The 22,909-nt window shown below is 41.5% G+C and overlaps 2 protein-coding genes and 1 long non-coding RNA gene across 7 annotated transcripts in view; 1 reads left to right on the forward strand and 2 right to left on the reverse strand.

The window, feature by feature from the left end:
• Nucleotides 1-9,192: 9,192 nt before the first annotated feature.
• tmem120a (transmembrane protein 120A) lies at nt 9,193-19,041 on the reverse strand. Of its 2 annotated transcripts, XM_021617870.2 has the most exons (13): nt 18,809-19,041; nt 17,694-17,778; nt 13,985-14,103; nt 13,705-13,821; nt 13,406-13,465; nt 13,161-13,256; nt 12,657-12,746; nt 12,092-12,157; nt 11,730-11,791; nt 11,404-11,496; nt 10,025-10,089; nt 9,831-9,899; nt 9,193-9,689 (listed from the first exon to the last, which is right to left on the reverse strand). In XM_021617870.2, exons 2-13 carry the CDS (start codon nt 17,769-17,771, stop codon nt 9,576-9,578), a joined length of 1,029 nt encoding a protein of 342 aa, XP_021473545.2. In that variant the 5' UTR covers nt 17,772-17,778; nt 18,809-19,041; the 3' UTR covers nt 9,193-9,575. The 2 variants fall into 2 exon arrangements, with proteins under 2 accessions (XP_021473545.2, XP_021473544.2); XM_021617869.2 differs by lacking the exon at nt 18,809-19,041 and having other exon boundaries at nt 17,694-18,047.
• Nucleotides 19,042-20,176: 1,135 nt separating this feature from the next.
• Nucleotides 20,177-22,714, reverse strand: LOC110533545. The gene is made up of 3 exons (XR_005053604.1): nt 22,490-22,714; nt 22,004-22,124; nt 20,177-21,845 (listed from the first exon to the last, which is right to left on the reverse strand). It is a non-coding gene; the product is annotated as an uncharacterized LOC110533545 (long non-coding RNA).
• Nucleotides 22,715-22,726: 12 nt separating this feature from the next.
• Nucleotides 22,727-22,909, forward strand: part of prr11 (proline rich 11) — a 5,480-nt gene continuing 5,297 nt past the window's right edge. For all 4 annotated transcript variants that reach the window (XM_036989953.1, XM_036989954.1, XM_021617871.2 and 1 more), the window contains exon 1: nt 22,727-22,880. In XM_036989953.1, the coding sequence (XP_036845848.1) occupies nt 22,866-22,880 (15 nt within the window). In that variant the 5' untranslated portion in view covers nt 22,727-22,865. The remainder of the gene's footprint in view (nt 22,881-22,909) is intronic.

Genomic DNA, 22,909 nt, shown 5'->3' on the forward strand with positions numbered 1-22,909 from the left:
ACACATGCACATTTGTGGCCTGCTGGAGGTAATTTTGCAGGGCTCTGGTAGTGCTCCTCCTTGCACAAAGGCGGAGGTAGCGGTCCTGCTGCTGGGTTGTTGCCCTCCTACGGCCTCCTCCACGTCTCCTGATGTACTGGCCTGTCTCCTGGTAGCGCCTCCATGCTCTGGACACTACGCTGACAGACACAGCAAACCTTCTTGCCACAGCTCGCATTGATGTGTCATCCTGGATGAGCTGCACTACCTGAGCCACTTGTGTGGGTTGTAGACTCCGTCTCATGCTACCACTAGAGTGAAATCACCGCCAGCATTCAAAAATGACCAAAACATCAGCCAGGAAGCATTGGAACTGAGAAGTGGTCTGTGGTCACCACCTGAAGAACCACTCCTTTATTGGGGGTGTCTTGCTAATTGCCTATAATTTCCACCTTTTGTCTGCCATTTGCACAACAGCATGTGAAATGTATTGTCAATCAGTGTTGCTTCCGAAGTGGACAGTTTGATTTCACAGAAGTGTGATTGACTTGGAGTTACATTGTGTTGTTTGTGTTCCCTTTATTTTTTTGAGCAGTGTATATCGACGGAATTAATCGAACAAAAATACCATTTGTGATGTTTATGGGACATTTTGGAGTGCCAACAGAAGAAGCTTGTCAAAGGTAAGACATGAATTATATCACAAACAATCTTCCACAAAGACATGATGAGGAACAGAGGAATAAATACATGTAGATTGATTGGGGAATGAAAACCAGGTGTGCAGGGAACAAGACAATACAAATGGATACATGAAAAATGGAGCGGCGATGGCTAGAAAGCCGGTGACGTCGACCACCGAACGCCACCCGAACAAGGAGAGGAGCCGTCTTCGGCGGAAGTTGTGACAAACACACCCGCTCACCTCCTCCATTTTACCCCTTCCTGGGAAGAAGCACGGGACACTTTTACACATTATGTACATGGCCTTCTTTCCCACCTCCCAGCTCCGGGGTATGGAAGGAAAGCAGCATCCCCACTTCCTCCTCTAATGCCCTCGCCGCAGCACTAACATTCAGCGCAGGGAACACATAATCCAGTCCCTCCGTCCACCGATCAGAGTTGGAAGTATCAGTCACATACTGCCGATGAAGTACTGGCAAGGAACATCAGACCTCAGCTACGACCTTCCTCAGTAGGTGAGATAATCGGATTCCCGCTCTTTCTCCCAGCTCCTCCAACGCTCTGCTCCTGCTCCGCATCAGATGACCCAGCTTGGTACGCCCCACACCTAACATGCATGAACATAGGCTGGCTGAACCCACAGCATGGGACTGGATCAGAGGCTCTTCAAAAAGCCACATCCCTGGTGGCGTGCCAGCCTTACGGGACATATCGGACACTCTCCAAGCCTGCATAACAGACTCATAGAATGGAGTCAGGCCAGACAAATCACCCCCCTCTAGTTTTAAGAGGAAAAGGGGCTTGTCTATGCCCAAACAGCCCGCTCTCCTCATCGTGTAGACTGTATCGACCCAGCTAGAACCGTCACTGTACAACAGTCTCTGGGCTGCTTGAAGCCGGAAAGCCATGATCCTAGAAGAAATGTCCACCAGGCCTTGCCCACCCTTGTGCAGTGGCAGGTACAGGGCAGCAACTTTAATCCAATGTTGTCCAGACAAGAAGAAATTGACAAGTGTCCTCTGAAGCTTTTGTGGTGGCTGTAAAATCATTAGTCTGTGCCACAAGGTAGAGGCGGCTAGGTTATTGGCTAGCAGAACCCTTCACCTATAAGACAGCTGGGGTAGCTCCCATTTCCACCTAGACGATCTGGCACACACCTTCTCCACTACACCCTCCCAGTTATTTTTCTGAAATACATCAGAGCCTAGGAAAAAAAACAAAGTCTTCATCCCAACTCTGCCCCACTGGAGCCCCCCTGGTAACCGTGGAGCGAACCCTATCTGAAGCTGACCTGCCCACAGTGATTCACTCTTTTCCCAATTAACTCTAGCTGAGGAGGCCCCCTCATACACCTTCATAGCGTTTGAGAGAACCTTAACATCCTCACCCCCTGTAATAAAAACTGTCACCATCTGCATACACAGACAGTGCTATCGTAGGTCCCTTCATAACCCCTGGCTCAGAGAAACCAGTAAGCCTCGCTCTTAAAAAACAAAGCATTGGTTCAATTGTCAGACAATATAACTGTCCTGAATTTGGGCATTCCAGCCTGATACCCCTCTGGACAGGGATGGGGCAGCTCAAACCACACCCCCACCTTCACGATACATGAGGCCCCAGCATACAGTAAACTCATCCAAGACAAAAAAACATCCCCAAACCCAAAGGCTTTTCATTGTTTTGAAAAAGTACTGGTGATCCACACGGTCAAAAGCCTTCTCCTGATCCAAAGAAAGAAAAGCCACATTCACATCAGACAGTTTACAAATGTCAAAAACATCTCTTATTAGAAATAAGTTATCAACAATAGAGTGGTCAGGTACACAGTAAGACTGGTCCAGATAACAGCCCCAGATATTCATTTCAACCCGTTTGAGAATCACTTCAATATAATTTGATATTCTGCACACAGGATGCCATTTGTTGGGGGGGGGGGGGGGGGGGGGGGGGGCAACAATGAAAGCACAGCATGTTGACAGGATACAGGAAGAGAACCCTCATTGAAAGATTCACACCGCACTTCATAAAAAAATCCCCCCAATAGGCCCCCAAAAGTTATTCAATTTAGATGGTAAACCATCAACGCCAGGGGCTCGGCCTGATGAGAGCTGCATAACTGAAATGGAAAGCTCCTGAAGAGTAATGTCAGAGTCCAAAGCAGCTCTCTGCTCAGGGCCCAATTGAGGAAGTCCATGTAACAACCATCCTCCGCCATATAGAGGGACAGAATAGAAATCCACGGCATGTTGGCATATCTCACCGCCATCCGTGGTCATCTTCCTTTTTACTCCATACATTTTCCCTGACACCCAAAAGTACTGTAACGAGCCTGGGTTTATGAGTGCGGAAATCGACCCTGCCGCACGAGCATGCTTTTGCGGCACAGTCGATAGCGCACCGGACCTCGGGCTAGAAGGTCGAGGGTTCGAGACCTGGTCCCTGCTGTTTCATTATAGTACTTGTTACATTTTTAAATGCTTAGCAGGACAGGAAAATTGTCCAATTCACACACTTATCAAGATAACATCCCGGGTCATCCCGGGTCATCCCAACTACCTGATCTGGCAGATTCACTAAACACAAATGCTTTGTTTGTAAATTATGTCTGAGTGTTTGGGTGTGCCCCTGGCTATCCGTAAAATAGAAAAAATAAAAATTACTTTTACTCAAGTATGACAATTGGGTATTTTTTCCACGACTGGCTGGGCTGACTGTCAGGGGATACGATTAGGTTAAGGTTAGGAGTTAGATTAAAGGGTTAGAGTTAGGGGAAGGGTTAGCTAACATGCTAAGTAGTTGCAAAGTAGATAAAAAGTAGTAAGTACACTGAACAAAAATATAAACACAACATGCAACAATTTCAAATATTTTACTGAGTTTGTATTTGCATTTATTATGGATCCCCATGATCTTCTCTTAGCTGATGCCTATCAGCTATTTCCTACTCTACTACCACATATCTACAACACAAAACACATGATAACGTATGCCCTATACACACGTACACATGTGTTTGTATGCATGTGTCTGTGCCTATGTTTGTGTTGCTTCACAGTCCCTGTTGTTCCATAAGGTGTATTTTTATCATTTTTTCAAATCAAATTTTACTGCTGCATGAGTTACTTGATGTGGAATAGAGTAACATGTAGCCATGACTCTATGTAGTACTGTGCGCCTCCCATAGTCTGTATTGGACTTGGGGACAGTGAAGAGACTTCTGGTGGCATGTCTTGTAGGGTATACATGGGTGTCCTAGCAGTGTGCCAGTAGTTCAAACAGACAGCTCGTGCATTCAACATGTCAATACCTCTCACAAATGCAAGTAGTGATGAAGTCAATCTCTCCTCCACTTTGAGCCAGGAGAGATTGACGTGCATATTATTAATGTTAGCTCGCTGCGTACAGCCAAGAGCCAGCTGTGCTTCCCTGTTCTGAGCCAATTGCAATTTTCCTAAGTCCCTCTTTGTGGCACCTGACCACATGACTGAACAGTAGTCCAGGTGTGACAAAACTAGGGCCTGTAGGACCTGCCTTGTTGATAGTGCTGTTAAGAATGCAGAGCAATGCTTTATTATAGACAGACTTCTCCCCATCCTAGCTACGGTTGTATCAATATGTTTTGACCATGACAATTTACAATCTAGGGTTACTCCAAGCAGTTAAGTCTCCTCAACTTGCTCAATTTCCACATTATTCATTACAAGATTTAGTTGAGGTTTAGTGATTTGTCCCAAATACAATGCTTTTAGTTTTTGAAAAAATTAAGAGGCAGCTACCCTTGGGAATTCCTGATTCTACCTGGATTTTGTTGGAGAGGGTTCCATTAAATTACACACTCTGTGTTCTGTTAGGTAACTCTTTATCCACAATATAGCAGGGGGTGTAAAGCCGTAACACATACGTTTTTCCAGCAACAGACTATGATTTATAATGTTAAAATCCGCACTGAAGTCTAACAAAAGTTAATATAGCCCTAATCTATGGATTTCACGACTGGGAATACAGATATGCATCTGTTGGTCTTTTTTTTTTTTTTAAGTAGGGTTGTGGATCAGAAAACCAGTCAGCACCACACATCTCCTTTGCATAGAGTTGATCCGGGTGTTGATTGTAGCCTGTGGAATGTTGTCCCACTCCTCTTCAATGGCTGCGTGAAGTTCCTGGATATTGGCGGGAACTGGAACACGCTGTTGTACACATCAATCCAAAGCATCCCAAACATGCTCAATGGGTGTCTTGTCTGGTGAGTATGCAGGCAATGGAAGAACTGGGACATGTTCAGCTTTCAGCTTCCAGGGTTGTGCAAACCCACAGTTTCATCAGCTGTCCGGGTGGCTGGTCTCAGATGATCCCACAGGTGAAGACGCCGGATGCGGAGGTCCTGGACTGGCGTAGTTACACGTGGACTGTGGTTGTGAGGCCGGTTGGACGTACTGCCAAATTTTCTAAAACGGTTGGTACATTTTTTTACTTTCAATTCTCTAGCAACAGCTCTGGTGGACATTCCTGCAGTCAGTATGCCAATTGCATGCTCCCTCAACTTGAAACAACTGTGGCATTGTGTTATGTGACAAAACTGCACATTTTAGAGTGGCCTTTTATTTTCCTCAGCACAAGGTGCACCTGTGTAGTGATAATGCTGTTTAATCAGCTTCTTGTTATGCCTGTCAGGTGGGTGGATTATCTTGGCAAAGGATAAATGCTCACTAACAGTGATGTAAACAAATGTGTGCACAAAATGTGAGACAAATACTATTTTTGTGCATATGGAACATATCTGGAATATTTTATTTCAGCTCATGAAACATAGGATTAACCCTTTTAGAAGGTTTATATTTTTGTTCAGTGTAGTTACAAAGTTGCGAATTAGCTCAAATGCTAAAGTTGTTCATGATGAGATTAGAACACACAACCTTTGTTGCTAGACATTTATTTTTGCTTTACCAAACTTAATATATCATACTAATTTGAATGTCCTAGGTTTACGTTTACTATGTTACGTCTAATCAATGTAATGTAAGATAAATTAACATATCATACTAAATGAAGTGGCAAGGATTTTTGTTTGTGCAATATGCAGAAATCGCTTCGTTATTTCCTGGTTGCAAAAATTCAAATAGTTTGCCTAATTTCCATTTATTTGACAAAACAAGCAAGTATAGTGTAGGAAATAATTTTACCATCTAAACCGCTGTGAAATAGATTTTCCATAACCAAAAATATTATATTTTCAGTTGTTTGAAGCTGGTTTACAAAACCAAAAGACGCTAAATGAAACTTAATGGGAAGCATATAGAACAGATCTACCGCGTCTTTCAAGTAATCGACAGATCTATAACTCACATTTCTATGTGAATTTGGTCTGGTCTCCCAAAAAGTTACATATTGGAATATAATAAGTTACATATTTTAAATATAATACATTTGCTCTGAGACCAGGCTAAACATTTTGGTTGCTAGAGTTTTGCTTAATATACACACACCCCTTCACCCCAGCCAACAACCCTGTTTTGTTTTTTTTAATCCGCAAGAGGCCTTTTGCTAGGCCGTCATTGTAAATAAGAACTTGTTCTTAACTGACTTGCCTAGTTAAATAAAGGTTCAATTTGACTTAAGCAACCTACTCTCCATACAATATTGTAACATATCATACTTGTGTCCCAGATAATTTTTTTACTATGATACCTCTAGTAAATGTAATATAACCGTACATAAAGTAACATATTATACTAAATGGAATAACACAGATTATTTTCAAATATAACGTTTTATCTCTGAGACCAAGGTTTGTGACTTTGTGGCTGTGGTAACTCCAGATGAGCTTCACATTTATGTACATGGTGCTAAAGGCCTGCAGATGGCGATAATGAGTAATTTCATCTTACCATTCAAAGGGAATGTGTGCAGCCAGCTATACACTCCTATCCCCCTTGAACCAGTTCATACATAAAACATTCTCCATTCAGGCTGGCAAGAACGCGGAAAAAAACAGGGGAAATATGCATACTTTTTTTCTCCTTTAAAAAAAAAGATTGCAGTCAGAGTGCAGTATAACTGTCACGGTTGTTGTAATGGACGGACCAAGGCGCAGCGTGGGCACCGGCGCAGAAGAGAGCTCCGGCCATGGAGCTGGGTGGGACACCGTGCCTGGACTGGGCACCGGCGCAGAGGAAGGCTCCTGCCCTGGAGCGGGACTGGACGCCGTGCCTGGACTGGGCACCGGCGCAGAAGAAGGCTCCGGCCTAGGAGCGGGACTGGGGAGGCGCACTGGAGGCCTGGTGCGTGGAGCCGGCACAGGTGGCACCGGACTGGTGACACGCACTTCAGGGAGGGTGCGGGGAGCTGGCACAGGACGTACCAAACTGGGGAGGCGCACTGGAGGCCAGATGCGTGGAGCCGGCACAGACTTCACCAGACTGCTGACAGGCTCTTTATGTCGAATGTTGAGCAGAACACACCTGCACAACAGCTCTCTCCTCTCGCTCTCCCAACTTCTCCATCACCTCCCTGACGGTCTCTGGCTCTTCAGCACGCCTGCGCTGCAGCATACTCCTCACTAACTGTTCTCTCCGGTATCCCTCATTGCACTCCTCCAGCGACTCCCATTCGGGGTCTGGCACTCTCCGCTGCTCAGCCGGCCACTCCATGTGCCCCCCCCCAGAAATCTTGTGGTTTCTGTGGCCGCGGCCCCCGGTGTCGTTGCTGTCCTTCCCAATTACTCTGCGACTCCCGCCAAGGAAGGGTCTCGCAACCTCCCATCATCTCTTCCCAGGTCCAAGCTGCTTGGTCCTTTCGTGGTGGGATATTCTGTCACGGTTGTTGTAATGGACGGCCCAAGGCGCAGTGTGTGTAGAGTTCCACATCTATATTATGGTGAAAACTTCAAACAAAAACCAATAACTCAACAACAAAAACGTGACATCAGTGGTCCCACAAAGCAGGTGGGAGAAAGGGCTTCCTAAATATGATCCCCAATTAGAGGTAACGATTACCAGCTGCCTCTAATTGGGAACCATACAACCCACCAACATAGAAATAGAATGACTAGAACACCCCCCTAGTCACGCTCTGACCTAAACACCAAAGAGATCCAAGGGCTCTCTATGGTCAGAGCGTGACAATAACTGCATTATGCTGCAAACACTGTGTCCAAAATACGTTTTTTTTTCACTGTAGTAATTTTGCAATATAACTGCAGTTCAACTGCAGTACAATGCAGTTATTCTGCAATAACTGCGTCTAAAATACCACTGTCTACCGCAGTTTCAAAACAGAAATCTTTTTTGTAAGGGATGAAACACTATTTTCCATCACCATGTGGCTAATGCTAGTCCTGGATGTTATGTAATGCGTTCAGCCAATAAGGTTGCAGTAGTTGTTTTTTTCACGGTCAGTGCTATCTGGGATCCTTGGGACTTCTCTGCCCTTACCTTAATATTTTTTTATTTAAACTTTAATGGGGTAGGGACGTCGCAAAGGCCCTGGCTGTGCTGCTGACTACCTGGCGTGCCCTAGAATGATGTCCGACTGCCATGCCCCTTACCATTACACCCACATACATTGAATTCCAAAAAACATGCACACTATTCATTATGTGTTTTAGGCTGAACATCTGTAAAACACTTGTTGAAGTCAAAAGGGCTTTAGAAAATAAATGTGTTTGAAGTGTGCTGCCTTCCATTTTGTTATACATTATCAGATAAAATTCCCTTATAAGATCCAATTTGTTTTATTGATATTATTTGACTATTTGACTATTATTTATGAACATATAATTTAATAAACCTCTAAACAAAACTATCATTACATTAATTGCATGTTGCATCTGGGGTGAAAAATACATGTATTTTACTCTTAATCTAATTTTTACTTCATAACTTCACTGCATAAATGTTTAATCTTTCTTATTAAAACTATGAATAATGTTCTGTAAATGAGTTCATGGCAACAAATATAATACATGTAATTTTGAAACTCAGACCAAATATGAAAAAAATGTACTGATACAACCTGATTGGCTGAACGCGTTACGCAACATCCGGGACTAGCATTAGCCACTCTAGCATGGTGGTGGAAAACGGCTTCATAAAGAAAGTATGCATATTTTCAGTTTTTTTCACCTTCTCGCCATTTAATCAATTTAAAGTTGAAAAACAGACTCCTTCACAGCCTGAATGAAGAATATTTGATTTACGAACCAGTTCACAGGGGATACGAATGTATAGCCGGCTGCACACATTCCCTTTGGATGGTAAGATGAAACGACTCGATATCGCCATCTGCTGGCCTTTGGGCTATAGTGAAATGTGATAACGCTATGTTCCTGAAAGGTCCGATAATTGAATTAAATAGAACTCACTTTGGTATCAACCATCCTATCAAACCATCGAGAAGAAGACTATCCATCTTCAAAATAGTATCAGCCAAGAAGAAGAAAGTAAAATTGTCAACATATCCCTAACATATCAGTGGTAAGACACATGGCATAGTCTCCTGATGAGACATTTAATGAACAAAGCACAGACTCAGTCAGTGGCTTATTATTGCAATGAGCTCTCTTTTGACACAGCTGAACATGTAGACAGTTTGGTGACAGTCAGTGCAAGGCATGTAATTCTCTTCCACTATAATATCTCCAACCTATTCAGGTAATCTCACACACAATTAAATAATACAATGCTGAAAGTGACAAGCTGCATTTCTCAGAAAAACAAAGAACAATGTGGTTCAACATTTCTACTCAAAACGAAACACATTAGATAAAATGGTACAACAGAAAAAAGTACACGTTTACAAGACAAACGCATAAAATAGACATAAAAAGCATATTAGTATAAAACACCTTTTGCACATATTCTTTTGAATAAATCGTTGGGTTCATAACAATATCTAGTTATCTTTCTCTTCAAGTCTTATAGGCTCTTGGACTTGTCTTGGTTGTGGATGTACTTATGGTAGACTACTCCAAGTGTGGTGGAGAAGTTCCCCATGAACAACACAAGGTAGGAGCAGCCACACATGAAGACCTGTAGGGTGGGGAGGGAGGACAGGTTAGGAAGTCTGTTGCAAATGTTCACTTTAAATTTGACAGTCAACAAAATATATATTAATATAAATTTCATTCATTTCTCTGTGAAATGAAAAGAGCATCTGTGAAATGCACTGACTTGCCACTCTTTACACTCTGGGAGCTGGGCCATCCTGAACAGTGTTAGGCCATTGTAAAGCTGCCAGAACTACAAACACACAGAACATAGTGGTGTCACTCTTTCTCTAAAATCAATACATACAACTGCAGAAACAACAATATCCAGAAATAACTTTGGTACTTTCAATAACCCCCCCCCCTGCTGATACTCACATGACCAAAGAACAGGAAGGGCAGAAGGAAGGTCAGGCCTCGCCACATCCACGACTGGAAACCCTCTGAGGTGGTGGAATGTTTGTTTATGTCACTAAATACACTACATGACCAAAGTATGTAGACACCTGCTCATTGAACTGCTCATTCCCAAATCATGGGCATTAATATGGAGGTGGTCCCCCTTTGCTGCTGTAACAGCCTCCACTCTTCTTGGAAGACTAGATGTTGAAACATTGCTTCCAATCATACATAAGAGGATTAGTGAGGTAGGGCAATGATGATGGGCGATTAGGCCTGGCTCGCAGTCAGCGTTCCAATTCATTCCAACGGTCTTAGATAGGGTTGAGGTCAGGGCTCTGTGCAGGCCAGTCAAGTTCTTCCACACTGATCTTGACAAACCATTTCTGTATGGACCTCGCTTTGTCCACGGGGGCATTGTCATGCTGAAACAGGAAAGGGCCTTCACCAAACTGTTGCCACAAAGTTGGAAGCCCAGAATCATCTAGATTGTCATTATATGTTGTAGTCTTAAGATTTACCCTCACTGGAACTAATAGCCCTGGACCATTATTCCTCATCCACCAAACTTTACAGTTGGCACTATGCATTGGGTTCCCACTGATCCAGTGTCCAATGGCGGTGAGCTTTACACCACTCTAGCTGACTCTTGGCATTGTGCATGGTGATCTTAGGCTTGTGTGCGGCTGCTTGGCCATGGAAACCCATTTCAAGAAGCTCCAGACGAACATTTCTTGTGCTGATGTTGCTTCCAGAGGCAATTTGGAAGTAGCGTTGTAACTGACAACAGGCGGTTTTTACGCGCTACGCGCTTCACTACTCGCGCCCAGTTCTGTGAGCTTGTGTGGCCTACCACTTCACGGCTGACCTGTTGTTGCTCCTAGACGTTTCCACATCACAATAACAGCACTTAGTTGACCGGAGCAGCTCTACCAGGGCAGAAATTTGACGAACTGACATGTTGAAAAGGTGGTATTCTACGACGGTGCCACGTTGAAAATCACTGAGCTCTTCATTAATGCCATTCTACTGCCAATGTTACTCTATGGAGATTGCATGGCTGTGTGCTCGATTTTATACACCTGTCAGCAACGAGTGTCAAACTAATTTGAAGGGGTGTCCACATACTTTTGTATATATAGTGTATTTGGAATGCACATATAATAACCATGTACTATACAATACCAGTAAACATGTACGATACAGCTGCAAACTACACTATGTGTTGATGATGATATCAGGTCAATGAGGAGTGATGGAGGAGGATGCGTTTTTGTAATTTTGGTCATGTTACTCTTAAAACACGTGATCAGTGAGTAGTCATGATGACACACAACAATATGTGACTTCTCACTCACCAACTGTCAAGTCCATGTTGTGACTCTCTCCCAGGGCTCGAAGTCTGTACAGACAGCCACTCTGGTAGTAGTACTGGAGAAACTGGACAAAACCTATTTTGCACAAACACAACAGAAGTGTACTGTATTAATATTGACACTGTTCTATTTCGTCCCAGGTTTCAGGTCAATCCCATTTCAAAGGTGAATTAATTGAAATGCCTATTCAAAAGTTGAATGGTGCCATTTGTTTTCAATAATGATAGCTTCATATTAAAAACAACTGTATGTGATTTACTCCATAGTCATTCTATCTCGCACTTAAAGATATTACAGTTGTGTCTTACTTTGGTACAAGCAGTAGGTGAGAAACTGATTCCTGAACATCTGGTAGAGTATGCCTTCCGGCCTGTAGGACGGATAGGGCAGTTAGATAAGTACTATGGTGCAAATTCCATTCTAGCCAATCAGAGGTAAAAAAATAAATAAAATGCATTTGGGTTAAAGGTCAACAAGCTACCTAATCTGTTCTTCTTGTCTTGTGCACTCATAAATATGGTAATAAAAATGGTAACATGGTAACTTACTAAAACTCCAGGCCTCTGGGGCTGCAGTGTTCAGTGTCTCCCTCGTGCTTAATTTGATCACACGCCCAGCCATAGTTAGAGTGATATCATATTGCAGATGTAGAACATTGGGGAGCACTTACCAAGTCAGCATCACTCCGGACAGGAAGCAGAACACATAGTGATGAAACACCCACCAACCCTTGATCCTGAAGGAACAAACAAACAAGTCACACCAAGATCTATGTACAGGCCACAGAGAATAAATAGCTAGAATGGACAGTACATATGAGATATAAATCTAAGTGTATTGTACATGCAGGATTGTACATCAAAGTACAGTAGTTAGTATCAATTCAGGACTGCAGTGTGTGATGTAAAAAGCCTCACAGCATAAAAATCCTAATAAAATTGAATTGTGAGGATTTTTATATCACACACTGTGCAGGTAGGTATACGGAAGACGACAAAGAAAAATAGTATCGTATAGAAGTCAATCTATAGTGCAGGCAAAGTATCCTTATGTTTCGCACAAGAGATGGCATATGCTGAGGGGACAAAGCAGCATCAACATGCCTCCATGTAATGAGGCTGACACAAACAAGGTGCTGTTTCATTGGACCACTGTTGTAGCGCAAACACACAGTGGTGCAGTGTCTTCAGTTGAATGCAAACACACACCAGCAGTATGAAGTGCTGACTACTGACCTGGAGCCATTGCTAATGAGGATACTCTCCCGAATGGTCAGTGTGCAGTAGTACCACACCAGCAGGAAGTTGAAGAGAGCGTCTAAGGCTCTGCCAAACAAAGACAGACACAACCACAAACACTAGTTCACCAAGTTCACAGAGTTCAGAGTCAAAGACAAACAGGAGCAAATGTAATTTATAGGTATTACTGCATAATAACAATATATTACAGCTAATAATACATACAATAGTGGAATGTTTTTAATGAGTTGCTAATTTTATCGTAGCCTAGTGGTTAGAGCGTTGGACTAGTAACTGAAAGGTTGCAAGATCGAATCCCCGAGCTGACAAGGTACAAATCTGTCGTTCTTCCCCTGAACAAGGCAGTTAACCCACTGTTCCTAGGCCGTCATTGAAAATAAGAATGTGTTCTTAACTGACTTGCCTAGTTAAATAAAGGTAAAATAAAAATTCTAAATAAATATGGATTGTCAATAAAATGGTATATGAGAGGTTACTCACCTGTAACTAAATACAAAGCGACATGTGAATGAGAAGACGAGGAGTAAGACGGTGAGGACCAATTTGAATTTCTCATATTCATCTTTGTAGGCAAATCTTGTGGCGAGAGAACAGAGAAAAAGCATCTGTTATGTTCACCAAGAGGCCAACAGTTTGAGTTCAGTTTGAGTATGAGTTCTCATTGTCATGTTATGACTTCATTATTACATTGCAATACATTTGTTAAATTACTGAAAAGCTCTTACTTGGAGTGTTTGTTGAGCAATGTTACATTCACGTTCCCAAGAACGAGACTGAGGTATAACCTGTACAGCAAAGGGGAGAGAATTTTATCAAGAAAATAATTGTCTACAAATCTTCTCTAATAGAGAGCCAAACTCACTTGTCTAGTAGAGAGCCAACCCGTATCAAGCTAAACTGTTTTACACTGACAGTTTGGACTACACACTATGTGCTTAAGGCGTGTTGTAGTAGATAGCTTAATACCGAGACGGTAGCCTGCGAGAAGCTACTGCTATGCAAAAGACGCCTATATTTGTTTTACCCATTCTTCTTTGGCAGGAAAGACTCCATTTCAAAGAAAACATTTGGTCTGTCCTTGATAGATCCCTGGATCCCATTTATTGCATTCATTTCCTCTGGACTCGGTGTTTCTTTGCATCTAAAGAGGAAAAGGACAACATGATTTAGTAATAAGTACAAAGCGGACCAATAGAATTATGAGAATTATGACTACAGTGAGGTCTATTACACTGTGATTACTAGATAATTGAAAAATGTGAGGTTCCATGTGTCCTATTACATCAACTGTGCTTGATACTTACTCTTCCAGCGACACTGTGAGCTCTTTTAATTTCTTCCTCTGTCGCGCTATGGCATTGGAACAGCTGTCTTGTAGCTTGGAGACCTCCTCAAGCTTCTGTTTATACAGACGGTGAGTCTCCTAGAGGAAAATAGAGATGGTAAGAACAATTTTGCATCTCTATGGTGCATATGCAGCACACTATCATCTCAGGTCACTCAGCAATGTGGTTGCACTAGATACAGTGCCTTGCGAAAGTATTCGGCCCCCTTGAACTTTGCGACCTTTTGCCACATTTCAGGCTTCAAACATAAAGATATAAAACTGTATTTTTTTGTGAAGAATCAACAACAAGTGGGACACAATCATGAAGTGGAACGACATTTATTGGATATTTCAAACTTTTTTAACAAATCAAAAACTGAAAAATTGGGCGTGCAAAATTATTCAGCCCCTTTACTTTCAGTGCAGCAAACTCTCTCCAGAAGTTCAGTGAGGATCTCTGAATGATCCAATGTTGACCTAAATGACTAATGATGATAAATACAATCCACCTGTGTTTAATCAAGTCTCCGTATAAATGCACCTGCACTGTGATAGTCTCAGAGGTCCGTTAAAAGCGCAGAGAGCATCATGAAGAACAAGGAACACACCAGGCAGGTCCAAGATACTGTTGTGAAGAAGTTTAAAGCCGGATTTGGATACAAAAATATTTCCCAAGCTTTAAACATCCCAAGGAGCACTGTGCAAGTGATAATATTGAAATGGAAGGAGTATCAGACCACTGCAAATCTACCAAGACCTGGCCGTCCCTCTAAACTTTCAGCTCATACAAGGAGAAGACTGATCAGAGATGCAGCCAAGAGGCCCATGATCACTCTGGATGAACTGCAGAGATCTACAGCTGAGGTGGGAGACTCTGTCCATAGGACAACAATCAGTCATATATTGCACAAATCTGGCCTTTATGGAAGAGTGGCAAGAAGAAAGCCATTTCTTAAAGATATCCATAAAAAGTGTTGATTAAAGTTTGCCACAAGCCACCTGGGAGACACACCAAACATGTGGAAGAAGGTGCTCTGGTCAGATGAAACCAAAATTGAACTTTTTGGCAACAATGCAAAACGTTATGTTTGGCGTAAAAGCAACACACCATCCCCACTGTCAAACATGGTGGCGGCAGCATCATGGTTTGGGCCTGCTTTTCTTCAGCAGGGACAGGGAAGATGGTTCAAATTGATGGGAAGATGGATGGAGCCAAATACAGGACCATTCTGGAAGAAAACCTGATGGAGTCTGCAAAAGACCTGAGACTGGGACGGAGATTTGTCTTCCATCAAGACAATGATCCAAAACATAAAGCAAAATCTACAATGGAATGGTTCAAAAATAAACATATCCAGGTGTTAGAATGGCCAAGTCAAAGTCCAGACCTGAATCCAATCGAGAATCTGTGGAAAGAACTGAAAACTGCTGTTCACAAATGCTCTCCATCCAACCTCACTGAGCTCGAGCTGTTTTGCAAGGAGGAATGGGAAAAAATGTCAGTCTCTCGATGTGCAAAACTGATAGAGACATACCCCAAGCGACTTACAGCTGTAATCGCAGCAAAAGGTGGCGCTACAAAGTATTAACTTAAGGGGGCTGAATAATTTTGCACGCCCAATTTTTCAGTTTTTGATTTGTTAAAAAAGTTTGAAATATCCAATAAATGTCATTCCACTTCATGATTGTGTCCCACTTGTTGTTGATTCTTCACAAAAAAATACAGTTTTATATCTTTATGTTTGAAGCCTGAAATGTGGCAAAAGGTCGCAAAGTTCAAGGGGGCCGAATACTTTCGCAAGGCACTGTATGATGGGATATTTCACTGACACTTATTGTCATTGCACGTAACCTAAGAATGACCATAAGAGCTGTATTAAAGCTTGCTTGTGCTGAGCCAATTCATTTTGTTTAAGCTAAGTGTTACAATCTACCTTGACATTTGTACAGACTTAACCGGATGTGGCCTAGGTCTCACACTTTGGAAATTATGGAAATCAATTTCAAAATGTTGGTCTAGTTGTACTGCTTGCTTGTGAGGCTTCCAATGCAGCCTTTTTTATCTCAATATCAACAACTTTCGGGATAACAATTAAGTACCTTACTGTGATTGTTTTTAATTAAAATGGTCAAAAAGAAAACAAAAGTAGCTTCTTAGCAAAGAGCAATTTCTCTAGCAAGAATTTTGCTTGGACTGTCTGGGAATCATCTGAGTATGGAGGAGAAAACAGAAAACTTTTATTGACAAAGAGGTTTGGAACTCTTGGTCTATAACTAATTTACCGCCTGGTGATGTCACCTGGCAGGCCAAAACTTCCTCCCACCACAACAGGCTAACATTTTAAGTGGTCTTTTCAAACAGCTCTTACACTAAAAGATCATTGTTGTAATTTCACAGTATTATTCCAACCTCATAGTGGAAATATATAAAACAGAGGAAAATCACAGACTGCACTGGGCCTTTAAAAAAGAATAAGAAAAGTGATAGCTACTGATCTGTATGTCCTCCAATGTTATAACTTCTCAAGAGTTTGTCAATTTACAGTAATAAGTTCTATTAGAAATGTTAAATAGTTCCAAATATATTTCATAGCAATAACTTTTGTAGGTAGAAATCAGTTACTCTGGAAGCAGCCTAATATCACCAGGTTGTATACAGAACGTGTTTGATATCATAGTGGAATTTAATATGATATATTTAAGCAATAAGGCCCAAGGAAGTGTGGTATATGGCCAATATACCACAGCTAAGGGTTGATCTTAGGCATGACACAACGCGGAGTGCCTGGACACAGCCCTTAGCCGTAGTATATTGGCACAAACCCCCGAGGTGCCTTACTGCTATTATAATCTGGTTACCAACGTAATTAAAGCGGTAAAAATAAATGTTTTGTCATACCTGTGGTATACGGTCTGATATACCAAAGCTGTCCGCCAATCAGCATTCAGGCCTCGAACCACACAGAGTATAAAGTCTGATATATTACATGTATTCAATTTAGTATTGTACTGTGGTATGATTGTTGAATGTATTTTGGGAAATTAATAATTATATGTCAAGGTACAATTTTTTAAAAAACTGTTTACGACATTGTTATGCCTGTCCAACTACTGCTGTAATCCTGTGATAAGAACCTGTGTGCCAGTTTTTATTTAATAAAAGAAAATACATATCCTAAAAAATGAAATCAGATGATCAAAACAGCTTTCAAACAGATTTCTGCTGCAGTGGCTTTCAACAAGTTTTTGGTCTGGAGTGGTCCATACAATTATCCGACTGAAGAACCTTCATTCTTGCATTCTTTCTTGGGTGTGCTAGCTAGCCAGCCAGCTAGGTTGACGGTTTGCCAGAGCAGTGGCAAACTGAGTGTAGACAGCTTGTTTACGAATACCCAATGCCATTAATAATTCCCATGACATTTCGTTAGATTACTATTTCAAGTAACTCGCTAACGTTAGTCAGTTCAGGATTGTAAAATGTACAATCACAGCTAGCTAGCCTACAAATACATGTTTCTGGATTGGCGAGCATTTGCTGCCAACGTTTCCTACCTAGCTAGCTGTCGTAAACACACATTGTGCGGATTAGCTTGTTTATGGGCGACTGGCTGTAGCGAATTGGCGAACCGATAACTTGAAGTCAGCAAGTTTGTAGGAAATATACTTTTCTAAAACATGCCCCTTACCTGGACCCGTTGAAAGTCCTTTTCCAGACCCTCCCACTCCTGTAAGCAATCAGCCAAACTAGTTTGGTTGAATAACATTTTATTCCTATGTGGGCAAAGGCAAGAATAAATGTCAGCTGTGCAACAGTTGTAAGACCTATCACTTCGAGGACACCTCATCCAACTGTTTATCCAATGACGTGTCCCGATTCATTTCTTGAAGTTTTCAACGCCCACGCGTGAGCCAATGAAAGCTTTCGAACAATAGAACAGCTGATTGGGTGACTGTTATTACCGTATTTTCTCCGCAAGATCATGGTGTTCTCAGTGGCGGAAAAAGTACCCAATTGTCAAATTTAAGTAAAAGTAAGACACATTAATATAAAAGGACTCAAGTAAAAGTGAAATGGAATAAAAAGTACATTATTTCATTTAGGAATGTAGTAAAGTAAAAGTTGTCAAAAATATAAATAGTAACGTAAAGTACAGATATCCCCCAAAACAACTTTAGTAGTACTTTAAAGTGTTTTTACTTAAGTACTTTACACCACTGGGCGTGCCACTGGACCTTATCATTACATTGATTACATAATCCTGACAAGTTGTCATTCAGCATTCTCAGGACCTATGATTCCAGAATATCAGCAGGACAAATGTATTACTATGATTCCAGAATATCAGCAGGACAAATGTATCAATGTACATAAGTTGTTTTAGCTGCACCAATGCCTGGGTCTTCAGAAATAATAATATTGCATTACATATGGAAAATGAATATCTTACAATGAACTGATGATCAGCAAGCCTATGGTTCTCACATACTTATGTGTCTGTGTATGTGTACTATGACCATACTTTAAATATTTGTGAGAAATTGGTGCTCATTGCATACAAATGTCATCAACCACCCAAGAAGGTCAATATAAAGGAGGAAGGGAACTTCATGACAATATCCATGTACTTTTTAAAATTTTCATTGGGTAAATAGTGTTCCAGTGAATTACAGGGCTCTGGTGCCATTAAGGTCTGGACTAATTCAAATGAGCTACTGTCCATATTAATAGCAGGGCACTGCAATATCAGTCATTCGTCTACCCAGTGTGTGCAGCTCCCAGTCGGACAGCTGTTGTACAAACCCTCAGTTTGGCCTCATGTTGGTTTTACATTGTAGGACAAGCTCCCAGGCCTCCTGCAGTGAGAAAATTGCCATCAATATCATAATGGTGTGGCAAGAATAACAGAAAAATGTGTCACTTACTAAATGCAGCAGCTTACGAGTTAGTTGAGGTAATATGTACATGTAGGTTGGGGTAAAGTGATTATGCATAGATAATAAACAGAGAGTAGCAGCATGTGTGAAAGCATGTGAATGTGTGTGTGTGTCATCAATATGCATGTGCGTGTCTCTGTGTGTGTGTTCTGTGTGTTGGAGTGTCAATGTAGTATGTGTGAGTGTGTGGTTAAAGTCCTGTGAGTGTATGTCAAGCCTGTGCAAGAGAGTCAGTGCAAAAAAATAAGAATAAAATAAGGGGGTCGATGCAAATAGTCCTGGTAGCCATTTGATTAACTGTTCAGAAGTCTTATGGCTTGGAGGTAGAAGCTGTTAAGGAGCCTTTTGGTCCCAGACTTGGCACTCTGGTACTGATTGCCGTGAGGTAGCAGAGAGAACAGTTTATGACTTGGGTGGCTGGAGTCTTTGACCATTTTTAGGGCCTTCCTATACTATAAACACGCAGTATTATCATTACTAAGCCAATCAACATTTCTTCAGATTCCCAAAACAGAAACTGGAACAGCCTGAACTTCACTATTTCTACTACACATTCCAAAGAAGACAGGAAAATATATAAATATAACTTGCCCCTAATGTATATTTCAAGTGGTGCAAAAGAAAAGCCATGGCTGCAGCACTACAGCGGCTTATTCTGTGACTTGAAAAAATCTCAACTGCAGATCCAGTGTTGAGACGAGATCCTAAATGGGGAACATTTGCAACACAATAAGGTCTCATGTTTCATGAGCTGAAATAAAAGATCTTGGAAATTTTCCAAACACACAAAAAGCTTATTTCTCTCAAATGTTGTGCACAAATTTGTTTACATCACTACATTTCTCCTTTGCCAAGATAATCCATCCACCTGACAGGTGTGGCATATTAAGAAGCTGATTAAACAGCATGACCACTACACAGGTGCACCTTGCGCTGGGGACAATAAAAGGCCACTCTAAAATGTGCCACAGATGTCTCAAGTTGAGGGAGCATGCAATTGGCATGCTGACTGCAGGAATGTCCACCAGAGCTGTTGCCAGATAATTTAATGTTAATTTATCTACCATAAACCGCCTCCAACGTTGTTTTAGAGAATTTGGCAGTATGTCCTACCAGCCTCATACCGCAGACCATGTGTAACCACGCCAGCCCTGGAGCTCCACATCCGGCTTCTTCACCTGCAGGATCATCTGGGACCAGCCACCGGGACAGCTGATGAAACTGAGGAGTATTTCTGTATGTAATAAAGCACTTAAGAAAAACTCATTCTAATTGGCTGGGCCTGGCTCTCCAGTGGGTGGGCCTGGCCCCCAAGTGGGTGGGCTTACCCACTCATGGCTGCGCCTCTGCCCAGTAATGTGAAATCCATAGATCAGGTCTAATGAATTTATTTCAATTGACTGATTTCCTTAAAAGAACTGTAACTCAGTAAAATCTTTGAAATTGTTGCATGTTGCGTTTATATTTTTGTTCAGTATAAAAAGTGGAAGAAAATACATGCAGCCTACCAATGAAAACACATATCCTCTCAAAACTGGAGTACATCAGTCTCCACAGAATCTGCCACATTAATGTGACGGATGGTGTGGTTTCCTTTTCCCAACCTAATTTCAAAAGAAAAACATTTTATTTAAACAACTATTTAGGACATGCTCCTTTGGCATGTAAATACGAGTCCTCACACACATGACTAGTGTCTTCAGAGACATTAACAAGTGCGCTCAGTTTTAGGTCTTTTAGGACGTGGGGACTGATAGCCTGCTTGTAATCGCCTAGGTAGAGTTGACCTGGCAAGAGCTCTACTTTATAAGGCCTCAAGCTCTCCAATTCCTACATTCACATGAACGAAACAGACAGCAGAACAATCTATGCAAATCACAACTTTGAAAGACTTATCACCTGAGTGTGTTTAGCAATTTCTCAACAGATTCTCACAATATGAAGCAAATGTTTGGAGCAATGGAGGTGTTACCTTTATTGTGTAAAGGATTTTCTGTGTTTTAAAGAAAGGATGCAAGGCTGAGAACCCGATAGCCTCCTTTCAGAATCTGGACAGGATAGCGGTTTGATTTTGTCAGGGCCTTCCATAGCCTAACACACACACACACCATTCTTACATATCTCTCTGATGGGATATCATGGATTTAATATCATTGTCAATCATTGGGGCGGCAGGTAGCCTAGTAGTTAGATCGTTGGACTAGTAACCGAAAGGTTGCAAGATCAAATCCCAGAGTTGATGAGGTAAAAATTTGTGGTTCTTCCCCTGAACAAGGCAGTTAACCCACTGTCCCTAGGCTGTCATTGAAAATAAGAATTTGTTCTTAACTGACTTGCCTAGTTAAATAAAGGAAAAATAAAATTGACAAGCCGTTTCTATTCAATTAAAAACGGTTGAGATTAATTTACTTTAACCTGACACAGAGCTTAATTGAAACTAGTCAAACACATACAAAAAGTATTATTTTTCATTCATCATGTCATAAACCACAATATTCCTCATACTCTCCACCTCCACAAGCATAATGAATTTGCCTTTAGATTCCATCTCAACTATTTTCTATTTTATTAAATTGAACTTTTATTTAACAAGGCAAGTAAGTCAGTTAAGAACAAATTCTTATTTACAATGATGGCCTACTGGGGAACAGTGGGTTAACTGCCTTGATCAGGGGCAGAACGACAGATTTTACATGGTCAGCTCAGGGATTCTATCTTTCGGTTACTGGCCCAACCTGCCGCCCCTATTGAACATTGCAACTTAATTGAAGCAGAGTATTTTGAACCTAAGGTGGGATGAGCTGTTTTGTACTGTGTTAATGACTGATTTGACACTCATACCTATTTTGTATTTCTGGCAGTGATGATATGGCTGGCATTGTACTGTCCTTTAGCACGAGCATCTGAGGAAACAGCACAACCATTTGTCCACTTTTTATAAAAGGCAACTTTGATTGTATTGTTAGACTGAATCGTAGAAATAAGTTATGTTTATCAACACAATGGATTTGTTTAAATCGTGTTGAACCAATATGACAGTCAGACCCCACTGGGCTCTTACCAATCAAACAGAGGTAGTTTAACTTTGGTAGTCTGGACAGGCGAGTGTACTGATTAAGAATGTTGCAAAGCTCAGACACATCGCAAAAGGTTGTTCCAGCCATTATAGGAAGCCTGACAACCTGAAAATAAAAAGTCAGTGTTTTCAAAACCCCGCATTGGACTACTACCCTAGCTAGTTAGCTAACGTTAGCTTGCTAACATCATGCTTCAAATACTAGCTAACTTGTTTCGGGAACAATATTTGTTCTCAGTATATCAACATCTTTCTGTAGATAACGTTAGCTAGTCGAGTTTTCAAACAAACATCAGATATGGTAGAGCACCCTAGATAGCTAGCTACCTAATTAGCCTAATGTCGGTCTCTGCCATTGACTGTGACGTTAGCCAAGTATGTGTGTTGTTAGCAGAGACCTATCTCATTCGCTGATAATGCTAGTAAAGAAAATGCAGTCAGTTAACGTTACAGGTTAGGGCAGAAACTTACCTGGTTAGGGTGAAAATGACAAAACTACTTTTCCCGCTCAAGTTAACTAACCAAGGGCACTTAGTTACAACATTTCTGAACTAACCACACAAAATGTAGAGAAAATTACACAGGTTTGTTTAGGTTATGTTGCTAGGTAACACAATAACGGGCATTGCGTTTGGCTGGATAGTAGTCATTTGTGATTGGTCATTCTATCTACTTCTGTATTCAGTAGCCTATCCACGTAAGTCTTCATCCAGCTGTGTGCAATACGTTTCTTGATTTGTTGAAGCGACTGGTTGTACATTTTGAAAATCCTTGTTGAGCAAAGCAAACATTGTACAAATATCATTTTTTAAAAAAAATCCTCTAGCTAGTTTGAATACGTTTTTTTATGGCTGGATCATGGGTATGTAACGTCAGTTATAAGTTTCACTA

Source organism: Oncorhynchus mykiss, chromosome 10, assembly GCF_013265735.2.
Source record: "Oncorhynchus mykiss isolate Arlee chromosome 10, USDA_OmykA_1.1, whole genome shotgun sequence".
Taxonomy (NCBI): domain Eukaryota; kingdom Metazoa; phylum Chordata; class Actinopteri; order Salmoniformes; family Salmonidae; genus Oncorhynchus; species Oncorhynchus mykiss.

Excerpts from the sequence above, each read along its gene's own strand:
- tmem120a (XM_021617869.2), bottom strand. The coding sequence starts at position 17,852 with ATGAGGTGTCCTCGAAGTGATAGGTCTTACAACTGTTGCACAGCTGAC. Across the intron at positions 10,090-11,403 it reads CAACATGGACTTGACAGTTG|AGGGTTTCCAGTCGTGGATG; the intron begins GTGAGTGAGAAG and ends CCACCACCTCAG. Across the intron at positions 9,690-9,830 it reads CAGAGTGTAAAGAGTGGCAA|GTCTTCATGTGTGGCTGCTC; the intron begins GTCAGTGCATTT and ends CCCACCCTACAG.